The 15,962-nt window shown below is 40.8% G+C and overlaps 1 protein-coding gene across 2 annotated transcripts in view; it reads left to right on the top strand.

Moving 5' to 3' along the window:
• LOC126095021 (thymidine phosphorylase-like) overlaps positions 1-15,962 on the top strand; it is a 190,002-nt gene that overhangs the window by 139,908 nt on the left and 34,132 nt on the right. For both annotated transcript variants that reach the window (XM_049909681.1, XM_049909680.1), the window contains exon 8: positions 4,743-4,936. In XM_049909681.1, the coding sequence (XP_049765638.1) occupies positions 4,743-4,936 (194 nt within the window). The remainder of the gene's footprint in view (positions 1-4,742; positions 4,937-15,962) is intronic.

Genomic DNA, 15,962 nt, shown 5'->3' with positions numbered 1-15,962 from the left:
TCCCAGTAGCTGATCAAAATTTATGATGTTTAGTTAGAAGATATGTGTACATCAATGTTTGCTGTATTTGTCTTTACTTAAAGTTTAGCATCAAAGTATTTTCTCCTGCTCCATACAGGTGGAGTGCTAGAGCACATTTCAATTTTTGTAACAAAATCTTTGTACTTGCACAGAGGAAAAAATCTTAGCTACATTAGGAGTGACAGTGAGATTGAATTTTTTGGTGCAACACTTGTGGTAACTGTTCAGACAGCCAATGGTTATGCACCCAGGTGACATCTTTGATATCCACCATTGTTTTGATGAGCTTACACCCCGTCATTTTCAAGGCACACGTGCAGTGAGACAGTGCTGTGCGAGAAAATTTTAAAACCTCAGTATGTGGGGCAAATCTAGAAAGACAAAACATACACTGTAAACACTGGTGTCATGATTCAACCAAAGATGACGATCTTCAGAAATTATTGGTAGTAAATATTAATTACCAATATTACAAATATTAATTAATTTTACGAATATTAGTTACCAATGGGTGATCAAATATAATTATTTCCATCATGCTGTTGTTTGACAAGGGAGAGAGAGCAGGATTCCAAGCACAATTTAAGCAAAAATCTCCATCGCTATTTATGAGGTCAATTGCTAATTTAATTTCAAATGCTCCCTTAATAACACTATCACCACAGACAGAAGTGTACACTGAATCTCTATGTTATTGAATTCCACAGTATGACTGGTGACAAGGTGATATTCTGCAACAGCAGATATGCTTGACTACTGAAAGCAGTTGACACTTACGCTCAGTATACTCCTCGTAGCCTGACCAATTGATGACAAGCTGCAACTGCTAGGCGACAATAGGCACCCACCTTATGCAAACCAAGATCATTCTTTGCAGACTCTAAAAGGGCCCTAATCTTAAATAGTGATCAAAGAAGCATCACACCATGTTTCCTCAGAATGTGACAAATTCTGTTGGAAATGCATAAAGCAAAAAGGCTGTAGACTTAAATGTCACCTAATTATTTTCATCACTTACCCTATTCATGTTTGGTCAGTAGCACAATACGTGTGTGGTCTCCTTTTTCTATAACCATTCAAGTGGAAGAGGACTTTCAGGCGAACTAACTCAGCTGATGAAATTTCAGCATGTGAGATGACATGAACTATGTACACCAAAATATTAAGCACCCTTTCATGCTGGGGTGACAAGTATCAGTCTAAAGATACAAATAAGTGTGAGCTGGTTTCCTATAAGTGGTATGTACCAGCATAGCATCAATCTTCCTCCTGATCAACATATCACATTTGACAATGTTCCTGTATGTGTTTGTGTTCCTGGATCTTGCCGTATGAGGGTACATCCAGCACTGTCAAACATGATAATTTTGGTGGTGCAGGAGTTATGTGGCATGGGAAGGCATTATGCTGCATGGATGTACTGACCTCCATATCTTTGAACACCACTCACTCACCAGTCAAATTATTGTGGCACCGTACTCCTTCTCTATGTATGTATTTTTATGAGTGTATTCGGCACTGACTTCCTTTTTTGTGGATGACGGTGCATGACTTCATGAAACAGCACACATGATAGAGCTCATGGAATGAGAAGATGGTCAGTAAATGAAGTGGCCTGCTCATTTCCCTTACTTAAATTTTGTCATGTGGGTTGTGCAGGGGGAGTGGGGAGGGGTGGGGGGGGGGAGGATGTTGCAGCACATTCACATACACCTAACACCACTCAGCTGTGAACTGTTAACTGTACTGGTGGAGGAATAGAATGCACTACCAAAAGAATTTTGTACCAACCTTGTGGCCAGCACGGGAGCACGATGCAGATCATACTTTGCTGTGATTATACACACTATTAAGAACCATGTCCCAATATGTTTAATGTCCTGGGACCCATCACAAGTTGCAGGTACTTAAGTGTAAGTATCATGTCTGTATAAAAGTATCATTTGTGTTTGTCTTATTTTATATTTCCTTCAGTTGCCTTCTGTACTATGCTGTAGCAGTTATTTATATGGATGGCCCAAGTTTCATCAAGCTATGTAACTTGGCACTGACACGTCATGTGAAAGTTACTTTCATCCATAAGTACTGCACACCGAGCCTGATCCCAGTCACCTTGTCAAAATTTTAGAATCTGTAGTTGTGCTTGCATTAAATAACAAGTTGTACACTGTCGTGAAAGTGTTTAAAAAGCAAAAGAACTGTAATTCTTCATGGGCTGCAGCATTACGTAAATTCAGTTATGTAGTCATATTCACTTTTTCATTTGAAAGTGTTGTCTTTGCCCACAGTGTAAGCTGGAAAGTCTCATTGTACTACTAAAAAATTGTGTGTTACTGTGGTTGCACTACTTTTTGAACTGGTCTCAAATTTATTTTCCTCTTGTTTAAATAAGACACAATGTGATGGAAAATAAAGAGAGGGCCTTCTGGCTCCATTATTACCAGGATGAATATATAAAAAACCAAGAACACAATAATATTTATGAGCTGTGCTATTTAAATCTTTCAACTACTTTTAGGCATTTCTTGAAATTTCTCGTTACCTTCAGATATCTGCTTTACAAGGGGACAAAAATGGCTCTCTCTTCCAAGGGATGGTTACACAGAGAACACAAAATAGACAGAAGGCTGTAAAATCACAAAGAAGATTGATAAAATTCATTCTTTCATCCATTCACACATTGTGTTCTGTATATCTCACCTTTGGGGATGTAGGAAGACTCAAGTTATACATTTTGAAAAGGACTGATAGCTGTTCACCATAAAGAAGACATGTTGAACTGCAGTCAGGCACAACAAAAAGACTGTTACACACTTAGCTTTCAGCAAAAGCCTTCTTCAGAAAAGAAAGGCAAACACACAGACATTCACACAAGCAGGTCCACCTCATGCACACATAACTACTATCTCTAGCCACATTGCCCAGACAGCAGCTGCTGTGTTGAATGGAAGCAATAATCTGGAGTGGTGCAGGGAAGGGGCAGGAAAGGCAGGGTATGGCTGGGGGAGAGAAGAGCTCTACCTGGTGAGCATGCATGAGCTAGCAGGCAGCAGCACAAGGCTGCCAAGTGCAGCTTCAGGAGGTTGTGGGGGAGGGCAGAGGGGATTGGGGAGCATGAAATGGGGTAAGCAGAGAGGGGAGAAGACTGGTGGGTACATTGGCAGAGAGTAGCGAACAATGTGCATGAGAGGATGTGAAATGGGAAGCAGTGAGTAGTACAGAGGTGTTGAAACTGTTGGGTGAAGGGTTTGGGGACAGTAGGTTATTGGAGGTTGAGGCTGTGATAATTTTGGGAGCAGAGAAATTGCTGTAAGGATAACAGCCATCTGCGCAGTTCAGAAAAGCTGGTGGCGGAGGGGAGGGTTCAGATGGCCCAGGCTGTGTAGTAGCCATTGAAATGAAGTCTGTTATATTCAGCTGGATGTTGTGCCACTTTAGTCTTGGCCACAGTTTGATAGTGGCCATTCATTCTGATGGACGGCTGGTTGATAAGACACACAAAGATAAAAAGCTGTGTGATGGTTGCAGCTGAGTTTGTATATGACATGGCTGCATTCACAAGTGGCCCAGCCTTCAATGGAATAGGATGAACCTGTGACTGGAATAGAAAGGGTCAGATGCCTGGTCACTGGCAATTCACCTGTTAGTCTTTTCCTCTCTCTGCTCCTCTCCTTTTCCATTCTTCCCCTCCTCCCCCCTCCAAATTCCTCATAATTCTCCAATGCAGCATCTGGCAGCCTTATCCTCCCACCTACTAGTTCCTGCATGCTCCATCAGACAGCGTTCTTCTCTTCCCCCACCAGTACACTGCAGCCATACAACTTTCCTTTCCTACTTCACATTGCGCTTTCTTTCAATACAAGCATTGCTGTCTGACCTGATTAGCCAGAGATAGTGGTCATGTGTGCATGTAAGGTGTACCTGCTTGTGTGAATGAGTGCATGTTTTCTTTTTATTTTCTGTAAAAGGGTTTGTCCAAAAGAGCAATGTGAAAACAGTTTTTTCATTGTGTCTGCCTGCAACTCAGTATGTCATTTTTATGGTGAGTAGTAATCTATCCTTTTCATAACCAATGGATATTGAACCCAGACTTTTCACTGTTTCAAGACGTGCATTAACAAGCAGAAATAGCTTTTACTGGGTGGTTCTGTCAACTACACTAACAATGAGTTACAGATAATGCTAATTTACTCAGATTGTTGATTGCAGAAATTGCTTCTCAATTTTGGTAGATGTGTTATAAGTAAAGATATTCTCTGAGCAAAAACAAAAAATGGTAGTTGACAGAATATAAAACAGGAATGGACTGCTAGGTCATTTTATACTCAATGAACAGAAATATTTGATTTTGACGGTAATTGGAAGTATTGAAAAATAATCACTTTCAGAGCATTTTATGCATGGAAATAAGCAAAAAGTATTATGCTTCTAATTTAAAGCTCTAAACAAAAAGTATAAATCTTAGAGTGTTATCATTGTCCAGATGTTGCTTTGTGATTCAGTGGCTGATTCTGTACTATTATTTTCAAATTTGTGTTGTACAGTACATATCTAGTAAAAAAAGAAAAAAGTAAAACTAAATATAGTCTGTAAGATTACATTCTGTTTAAAAACACTAGCAATTTAACACATCCACTCACTTTTAAGCATCACTTACAACCACCATGAAACTAAGAATATCATATCTATTCCTTTATATGCTATGTTCTTTGGTATTCCAGGTGGCCTGTTATTAGAATCTTGTGGAAAATCAAAAAGTTTTCAAGAAGGCAAAAACATGATTTTGCAAGTGCTTAAAAATGGAGAAGCCCTCAACCGTTTTGAAAAAATGTTAGTTTGCCAAGGAGTGTCACAATCTGATGCAAAGGAGCTTTGTCATGGAAATACAAAGTCTATTCTGCCAGCAGCAGACAACGTAAGTAAGAAAATAGGGGTTTAGTCTTCAATAATGTAACGATATCATAAGAAACAAAAGGAATGATCACTGGTCAGCTCATTGAAAATTTCAAGGAAATGTGTATATGTCATGCATGTGTCAACTCCAGGGTTATTGTATAGTTTATTCTTAGACAAATGTCTGCCAATCTCAGATAGTTGTTTCCTTATAAAATTATAAATTATTTATTAAATAAAACATCAAATAACTGTTAATATAAAAGGACCCAAAATGTTATATGGTTCCAGAAGAAATTCACGTAAAACGGTTATCACTAGCAACATCCAGGGGTATTAAGAAAAACTATTTAAAAAGTATATAACTCAGTATTAGATCATCCACCGCACCATTAGTGGAGCGACTGGCACACTGAGTGGATGCATTGTGTAGCTCTTGAGCTTTAGTTCGGTCTCTCCCTTCCCGCTCGCCTCGTCAAGTTAGAGTTATAAACCAAAACTGTCGTGTGTGTCCTGCAAAATTGTCGTGTTTGCACTTAACGGATCTGTATATTGTGGTTGTAGTGTTACCGTTTGCTGGTTTACTGGCGAGTGTGGAGTCTGCGGCCAGGATTTGCGCAACCGACTTGTGTTCTTGGCACTTCCCTTGCCGGGCGTGTTTCTTTTCTTGCCGCCGTGGGGCATTCTCCCCGCTCCCCCATAGGATATTAGGGAATTAGCAGGCCAGGGCCCATTGTGCTGCATGGTTACCCAAGTCTGCAGAGGCATAGTAACTGGCTCTGGTGCGGATATCTGCCACTTAGTTGTGGAGGTGAGAACTAAACACCATCCAGTGTGCCATGGCGGCACCACAAACTGACTGATTGCTAGACTGACTGTTAATATGGCTTCAACAAGTCATTCGAGGTAATCCTCATAATTAAACCGCTGCGGCTCTCGCCAGAGAATCCACAACCAGAGTAGGGCCGCACAAACAGCTAACACACACAAGGCTAGTATGCAAATGGTGCAAGAGAAGGAGAGCTCTGATAGTTCTGATAGTTCCAACAGTTCGGGTACAGGTAGACTCTACATAGACTTAGATAGGACAGAGTCGGAAAATGATAGGAGAGAGTCGGAAAACGATAGGAGAGAGTTGGAAAAAGAGGGGGAAAGCGAACAGCAGGAGCAATTTTAGTAAATGTACTGACCGTGAACTCATTCTCAGCCCTAGAGAACGAAGACGTGGATGGAGAACGAGAAATGCAGATGGTTAGGCTCAAAAGAAAAGAGCGAGTACTGCCAATCATCACCTATATTACAAAGGGAAGCCCGTTACTCCTTAAGGAGCTGCAAGCGACCATAAAGGGGAAATTGACAGCAGTATATTGCCCAAGGACAATGAAAATTCAGGTGGAAAATGTAGAGGATTATAGGAAGGTTAAATCGGAACTTGAATGGAAGGAAATAGAGTTCCACACATATTCTATCGACCCCAAACAGGCTCTGAGAGTAGTACTAAAGCACCTACCCATCGATGCTGAAGAAGAGGACGTAAAAAATGAGGAAGGATTCATAGTACACTCGGTTCACCAATTCTCAACCCCCCCCCCCCCCCCCCCCCCCCCCAACTGCAGAAGAAAGTCACAGCCGCAAGAAAGAGCTAAATTTCTTGGCAGTTTTAGAAAACAATGAGGATGCTCAGTGGGTGTTCAAACTGCAATACCTGCTGAGATACCAAATAACTGAAGAATGGTGTAATAAACCGGAAGGTCCTGGGCAGTGCCATAGGTGTCAAAAATTTAGTCACTCGAGCAGCAACCGCAACTTGCAGCCAAGATGCGTAAAGTGTGCAGGCCCCCACCTTACCAAGTTGTGCAAGCAGCAGAGAGTGGCAAACCCGGTGTGTGCCAACTGCAAAGGCCCCCACTCACCAAACTATTGTGGCTGTGAAGTATACCAAAGATTGGTGCAAAACCAGAGGCAGCAGAAAACTGCCCTAGCAACAACAGCCACATCAAATGCTCAGGCTCGTCAACAACCAAACTATGAAGTGCAAGCAAGAGATTTCCCGAGTATGCGACCACACAGGGCAGCTATGCTTGCTCCCACCATCCAATCTACGTCTGCGGCACACCCTGCGACAGTGCAGGAGACGACCCTCCCCCCAGTCCCATCTACACCTTTCCCACCCACAATACAGGCTTCACCTCCACCGCCAGTTGCGGAACAGGCAGCTGAAACAACAACAAATGATACTGCAGTCCCAGTGCAGGAGCAGCCACAGGCAGGGCCAAGCGTGGACAGCGATCTCGGCAGTTTTCTGAGGGAACTCAGAGAACTGGGGAAGCTGTTTGTGGGGATAAACCTGGGAGCAATAATACAAAAAGTGAAAGAAACCATAGCAGCAGTCCGAGCTGCAAAATATAGATACACAAAAATGCTAGTAATTGCTGAAGCAGCTATAACACTCTTGTGTAATGAACCGTAAAGGTACTAGAGAGTTCAAAATGTTAATATGTAATGCAGACGGCATATCCTCAAAGAGCCCACAGTTACAATCATTTCTAGATCATCACACCATAGATATAGCCTGCATTCAGGAGACACATCTAAAGCCAGCCAACCGATTGAAAGTGCGAAATTATTCCGTGCACAGGGTCAACAGGCTAGACTGTGCAGGCGGAGGAGTCGCCGTCCTTGTGCAGCGGAGGATTTGTCACCAGACGATCGAAATGCCAAATCTGGCCGCGGCTGAGGCGGCCGGCATAAAATTAAAAGTTGGTAACGACAGAGTTAAAATAGTATCGGCATATAAACCCCCGCTTATCAACTTCAGCGTGCAGGACCTTCAACACCTGATCGAAATCAGAGAAAGAGTCATAATAGCAGGAGACTTGAACTCAAAAAGTGTGGACTGGGAGTGCAACACGACAAATGCTGGAGGTTGGAGATTGAGAAGGTTTACCGAGAGCAATCCCCAAATGGGAATAATTGCTCCCGACTAGCCTACTCACATCCCCTACATCCCCGACCATGCACCTGACATCCTAGATGTCTTCTTGTGCAGGGGCCTGCCTTGGAGGGCTGCACCAGCAGTCCATTACTACCTGAACTCAAACCACAACCCGGTTGTCCTGGAATGTGCCAGTGTTGAAGACACAATCTGGAGGATGGCAAACACAATGTATCAAACTAACTGGGGACAATATACCGCCCTGGTAGGACAACACCTGGAGGACATTCCGCAAATGCGGAACGAGAGGGAGCTGGACACAGCAGTAGAGTATTTCACAAATGTCCTCCAGACCTGTGCTCGAGAGACAAGCACCAGGCTAGCCACCGAGCCTGGCACCAGGGACCTGCCCACTGATATTCTGGAGCTGATAGCTGCCAAGTGTCGCATGAGGAGGGATTGGCAACGCTATCGCGATCCTGCCAATCGTTGCTTGCTTAGGCGGCTTGAAGCCCAGATAAAGGAAAGACTGATAGAGCACAGAGGCCTCTGCTGGGAAGAGAAAGCACAGAAGGCTACTCCCAGGGTAGACAGGCCACTCCGAGGTCCAAATGGGCTAGTATACGATGACGAGGATAAGACAGAATTACTGGCTACATCGTTAGAGTCACAATTCTGTACTCACATCATCGAAGATGACGAGAGTGACAGGCAGGAAGAAATAATAAATGGAAGAGTGGCCCAATTGAGGCAAGAAAGGCCAGATACAGAATTTACTCCTGTTTCCGATCGACTTGTGTGTGCCTACATCAGGTGCTTAGGTAATAACAAATCCCCTGGTCCTGACAAGGTCTGTGTCACACACCTGAAACACATGCCTCCCAACGCAATCACCTACCTCACCACACTATACAACCAGTGCCTTTCCTTAACCTACTTCCCAAAAGCCTGGAAAACTGATCAGGTCGTAACCTTACCTAAACCTAATAAGAACCTTATCCTTCCACAAAACTATAGACCCATCTCACTCCTGTGCTTTCGAGGGAAAGTACTGGAGCGCTTGATCTACAGCGCCCTATCCAAATTCCTACAAGACAATAACACAATCATCACTGAGCAGTTTGGATTCCATCCTGAACATAGCATCATCCATCAATCCCTGCGCCTGATGGAACACATATGCAGGGCGAGAGACCAGAAACACAGCAGAGGAGCAGTCTTTCTCAACATTGAGAAAGCGTTCGACAAAGTCTGGCATGATGGCTTAATATACAAGTTATCCCAGGTAGGCATTCCAGGACATATCATCAGCATGGTTGACTCGTTTCTGGTGGGGAGGCAGTACCGTGTCAGGTGCGGCAAACATGTAAGCGCGATCAGGGATGCTGTGGCAGGAGTTCCGCAGGCCCCATATTATACTCGCTATACAAAAACGACGTGCCAAAGTCGGCAGGAGGTGAGATAGTGCTGTATGCTGATGACATGGCTGTTTACAGGAGTAGCAGCAACCACAATTTCATAACAAAAAAACTGCAGGAGCACTTGGACGAGATCGTAAAATGGTGCAACATTTGGAAAATAAAGATAAATCCCGAAAAGTCCGTAGCAGTCATGTTTATGAGTAAACTGCCCCCCCAAACAGATGTATTTTTGTAGCTGAAAAGGAAATAGAATGGAGTGGCTCAGCTACATACCTAGGCCTTGAACTAGACAAACATTTAACCTTCGCAAAGCAGATAAACAGATCTAGAGGTAGAGGCTACACTGCTTTCATCCAACTGTACCCACTCTTAAAAGGTGGAGGACTCAGCATAGAAATTAAACTTAGATGTGTTATATGGATTGGAGGTTTGGTCCATGGCAGCAGACGGACATCTGCAAAAAATTCAGAGACTCTAAAACAGAATCCTCCGTGTCATCGCCGACATAGACAGCTACACACCAAACACACACATTAAACACCTCTTAGAGGGACCAACCATCTATACCTATATTAAAAGAAAATCAGAAAAACTCTATGAAAAGGCTCCTACATCGACCAACCAACTAATAAATCAGTTAGTATCCCATTATCCTGATGCTACAGACAAGCGTTCAATATCGACATTAACCAGAGAATTCAGGGCATAACAGCTGCAGACAAAACAGGCAGACATGCAAACATGATTTAGATAAACTACAAAAGCTATTCCTCTAAATATCATAAAGCCATATTAGAAGTCAGATGGGCAAAGCCCTGTGTGGTGCTTCAGTGGAACATCAATATAGATAAGCAACACTATTAGATATGATGTTAACAATTTTGAGAGCAAAGCTAAATCAAGAGAAGTTGAGAAAGAAACTGGAACTCTTTTAAGGAACATGCCATTTTTGTTATTAAAGAGACAAATTATAAGAAATAGCAAATATGAAGGAAATGCTTTTAATATTCAAGTGTTAGTAGTGGCTGCAAAAATCTGCACAGTCACTTCAAGGAACAACGAAAATTAATGTATGCAACTTGCCTATAAAGCTATACAGTACTTTTTTCAGATGAGCCCATATACTCCACTATAGGTCCCTTTATAAGAAAGATAAAGAAGAATTATTAATCCTTACCATAGAAGTACACTAATTACTGTTATAAAGTTCTGGGGAAGGTAATGTATTCAGTAAGAGTTATTTGTTTCTGCCAAAAGAGACATTCTGGAAAATGATTCGAATTACAGAAGGACATCATATATCTGTAGAATATCCAATTTTTATTTCTAGATATCAGATACTACATTATTTCAGTGCCAAATTTTGAACTTTCTTTGACTTATGTAAGTATTTCATTGTGCAGTTCACAACATTTCTTTTCAGAAACTCAAATATTATGTTACTACAAATTTAGCTAGTAACTGTTCCTTGTAATTCAACAAAGAGAGTTTAATGTGTAGTGCTTTGAAGGGGATTAACATATTTGAGCAATATCAAAACCCTTAATGGCAACAAGAGAATTTTGGTACTGCCTATCAATGAGAGAAATGCAACCATTGCAATTACGACTGAGGATTATGAGCACAAGAGTCAAGATTCCATACAAGATGGTGACGAGTGTAGACGTATTAGAAAATAGTTCCATAAATCACAAGTATTTAGTGTATGTAAACTACATATTATGCAATAAAATTGTACTAAGTGGTGTTAGAGTATGCTCAGTGATGCATAGGAGGTAACATACACAGTGTTTCTTGAAAGTGAATCAAGAAGACATATCATGTGCATGTGGAACAATGTGTAACAGCTGTATGGATGCAAGTGCGAGAAGCATTGCAGAAAGATCTGAAAGACGCAAAAGAACACGTTAAGCTGCTGGAAAATACAGTGAAATACCTGTCTACACCATCACAAATAGAATTTGGAAATTCCCAAACCTACAATGACCCAAAGGAATATGCAGAACACAAACTTAATTCAGACGCATTCCAGTTACCCTTAAGAAACTGTTTTAAGACACTACCCTTAGGCAGTGAACTTGGAACGAAAGAGGTTGGCAATCCAAATAAATCATTTCAATCTATGGTGGCAGCAAAGAAATGCACAATGCATTCATTATGTCAAAATAGAGCTTCTGAAACCAACTTTCATAAAATGAGGGTAAACAAGCAGTGCAACAATGTAAACAAAGGCTTATCAAAAAGTGTTAGTATAGTGTTGCTTTCTGATAACCACAACAGAGGAATAACAGAAATTCTTTCTTACCAACAAGACCTCAGTATGACAAGTGAGGTGGAGCATAGAGGAAATACTGAAGGACCATAAAAACAGTAATTGTATGTCGCAAGCCAGTGTATCATGATAGCAGGCTGCACGAATGACATGTATAGAAATGAAATGAAAGTAGCAACAAGAGTATTAAGAGAGACACTTTGTATATTTGGGGATCAGAAAATTATAGTGCTAGACATACGATATAGGCATGACCTTATTGAATCATCATGTGTAAACAGAGAGATCCACAAAGCAAACAGGGCTTACAAAAAGATATGTCAATCCAGTTTAAATACTTTTTTTCTCACCCAGATAACATGAAAAGAAAGCACTTTACAAGACATGGAATGCACCTAAAAGTGGGGCAAATAATTAATTTGCCAGAGGATCATAATAATCATGACAAGTTTTTTTTCTAGAAGTGATAAAAATGACACAATTGCACTACCAACAGCAAAAAAGATCTGCAAAGTATCTTGCACAAGCAAGGCCGTCAACCTCATGGAAAACCTTGCCAGCCTTATGAATCCAGCTGTAGCAGTGCTAGAACTAAGAGAAGGATCAGAATTAGAAGTAAGTGCCAGCAGGAAAGCATTTGTAACAATACCAGCAACAGCAGTAACAAAAGACCTAGAGCCAATGTCAACAGAGGTGAAGGAAATTTTTATAACATGTACATCTACACAACCAATAACAACATCAGCAATAGATGACTCAGGAGCAACTCCACCAAAAGAAAAGGAAACAATAGCAAGTGAAATGCACAGCGTAGCAAGCAAGCAAAAAACAGAGCCTCCACACCACCTGAAAGATTTTCTGACATCAAGCATGAAGAGGAAGAGGCCACCATGATAAGTACAACTAAATGTTTAAAAGTACTTCACCAGAATATACAATCCATAAAAAACAAAGTTCAGCAAGTAGAAGTAAATTCACAAACACTAAACAGCTCAGTTGTAAGTCTTATGGGACACTGGTGCAAAGGGAATGATATCTCATTTTTAACCTTAGCCTCATATGAACTTGCATGTTCTAGACTCTCCATGAAAGGTGGGTGTTTTTGTATTTATGTGAAGAGAAGTATTTCATTTAAAGACAGAAATGACCTTCCTGCATTAAGTGTTGGTAAACATTTTGAACTCACAGCTATTGAAGTAACAGAACACAGCATGTCAAAAAAATTAATGGTAATTTGTGTGTACTGATCACCAAGTGGTGATGTTGATATTTTTTTCTCAAAACTGTATCAGACACTAGGTAAGATATTTTGCTCAAAAACAAGCCTAATCGTCTGTGGGGACATACAATGAAGTCAGATGATGTCAGCCATGCCTATTTAAATGTTTTGTACAGTTATGGCATGAATTCACTTGTAAACTGTCCCACTAGAGTAACCAAACAGTCTTCTACATTGATATACCATGTAGCAACAGATATAGACAGGAAAAAATGCTATGTAGGTGTTCAAGATCTAGGCTTGTCAGGTCATTTGTGTCAGATTTTGGAAGTAAATTTTTGTGTAGAAAAGTCCCCTAAACTAAAAGTATACAAAATGCCCTTCTCAAAGTCAAACATGCATGAATTTTCATCCCAGATACAATATGACATGTGGGAGAAAGTCTATGTGGAAATGAATGTGAACGAAATGTCTAATAGTTTCATGTCCATTTTTAAACTAAAATTTGAGGAAGAATTCCCCAAAACTTTACATACCATTGCAACTTCAGAAAAAATATAAGGATAACCAGAGGGATCAAAATATCCTCTGAAACTCATAGGTATCTCGCTTCAATCAAAAATAGACAGACTGACCCAGCCATTTTGCAATTTTATAAAAACTACAAGAGAATCTACAGAAAGATACTAAAAGCTGCTACAAAACTCACAAACCATAAAATACTATTGCAGGCAGAAGACAAAAATAAAGTAGCCTGGAATATTATCAAACAGGAAACAACAAACACGGGGCAAAAACATTTGAATTTACAAATTAAGAACAAAAATAAACAAATGAATCACCATAAGGAAATATCCAATTTTGGAAATGTGTACTTCAACAGCACTGCTAAGAAATTACAACAGAACTTTACAGACATATATGTCTTACTCGCCCAGAACAATCCACCAAACTCAATGACACTCTATCCGGCAACTGTGAAAGAGGTTACACAAATTATATATCAAGTAAAAATAAAAAGCAACTGGTCTAGATGAAATCCCAGCTTGTGTCCTTAAAAAATGTGCAGATTCCATAAAAGCTCCATTAACAAAAATCATCAATGATCTTTCAAATCTAGCTGTTCGCCTGAGCACCTAAAACAAGCAAAAGTAATACCCATTCTTAAAAATGGTGATGTGGAAAATGTAGAAAACTACAGACTAATCTCTTTATTGTCCACCATTTCCAAAATTATTGAAATATAATGAAAAATAGGTTAATGCACTATTTAAATAAGTTTAACCTTTTTGCAAAGAACAATATGGTTACCGGTCCCAAAGAGGTACAGAATTGACTATTGCACAGCTTACAAAGGTCATTCTTGAAGCACTTCATGAAGATGACCATTTGAATAGAATTTTCTTGGTTTATCAAAGGCATTTGGTACAGTGGACCACATAATTTTATTACATAAATTAGAGTTACTAGGAATAAGAGGTGTGGTTAAGAAGTGGTTTAAGTTCTACCTAGATGCAGTTTGTTGAGATTTCATGTACTTCAGAAGGATTTCTAGTAAACCACTTATCAGATCCAAAAAATATTAATATAGGTGTTCCGCAAGGTAGTATATTAGGTCTATTCCTGAATCTTATTTACATTAATGATTTTCCACAGAGTATAAGATGTGCGGAAAAAATACTATTTGCTGAAGACATCAATGTAGTTATCACAGCCAAAACTCCAACTCAGTTGACAGAAAAGGCTAATGCAGCCCTCTAAGATGTTCACAAGTGGTCACTGAAAAATATATGTCTGCTTGTGTCTGTATATGTGCGGATGGATATGTGTGTGTGTGTGTGTGTGAGTGTATACCTGTCCCTTTTCCCCCCTAAGGTAAGTCTTTCCGCTCCCGGGATTGGAATGACTCCTTACCCTCTCCCTTAAAACCCACATCCTATCGTCTTTCCTTCTCCTTCCCTCTTTCCTGATGAAGCAACCGTGGGTTGCGAAAGCTTGAAATTTGTGTGTGTGTTTGTGTTTGTCATTGTCTCTATCAATGTACCAATGCTTTTGTTTGGTAAGTTACAGCATCTTTGTTTTAAGATATATTTTTCCCACGTGGTGTGTTTCCCTCTATTATATTTATGTAATCAGTCGTTTATCAGTGAAACATTTCCTAAGTGGTGGAAATATGTTGAAGAAGTTAAGCCTGTGTTTAAGAAAGGAGACAAGAAATACTGCTAAATGTCCATCTGGTTTCCTTTTGCCAGCAATCTCAAAATTTTTAGAAAAGTTCCTATACTGTCAGCTTCTTAACCATTTGGCAACAAATAATAGAAAGTCCACATTGGAATAATAACAATATTATGAAAATGATAGACTGCTACTCACCATAGAAATGATACAATGAGTTGCAGACAGGCACAACAAAAAGACCTTTACACATTGGCTTTCAGCCAAAGCCTTCTTTCCGACACACACACACACACACACACACACACACACACACACACACACACACACACACAAATTGACACAAGCAAGTGCGGCTCAAGCACACATGACCAGTATCTTCAGTTACTCTGGCAAGAATGCAACTGTGTCAAACAAAAGCAGTAATCTGGAGTAGGGCAGCAATGGGGGACGAATGGCAGAGTACAAGAGGGGGGGAGAGAAGTGAGCGCTGGCTGGCGGGGCCTGCAGGGACTAGATGGTGGCAAGAGAAGGATGCAAGGCACAGTGTCAGCAGGCTGTGGTAGAGGAGGGGAGTGGCTGCAAATGGGAACCAGAAAAGGAGAGCAGCAGGGAAGGGGAGAGAGCAGAGAGCAGCATACAGTGAGGATGAGGGGCTGTCAATTGGAAGGAGGTGATAGAATGGAGGGGGCATAAACTGTTGGATGGAGAGTGTGGGGACAGTTAGTTACCGTAGGCTGAGTCTGGGATTGTTTTAGTAGCAGAGAATGTGTTACAAAAACTCCCGTCTACACAGTATGGAAAAGCTGGTGGTGGAAGGGGGATTCAGATGGCCTGGGTTGTGAAGGGGCTGTTAAAATCAAGCATAGTATGGTCAGCTGCATGTTATGCCACAGGGTGCTCTACTTTTCTCTTGGTCACTGTTTGGTGGTGGCCATTCATCCCAGAGGATGGCTGGTCTGTAGTCATTCCAGTATTGAGCTGTGGTGAGCGATTTTTCAATTAAGCTTGTGGTGAGTAAGAGAT

The sequence above is a fragment of the Schistocerca cancellata genome, chromosome 8 (assembly GCF_023864275.1).
Source record: "Schistocerca cancellata isolate TAMUIC-IGC-003103 chromosome 8, iqSchCanc2.1, whole genome shotgun sequence".
NCBI lineage: Eukaryota > Metazoa > Arthropoda > Insecta > Orthoptera > Acrididae > Schistocerca > Schistocerca cancellata.
This window is presented reverse-complemented; position numbering and strand designations above follow the sequence as displayed.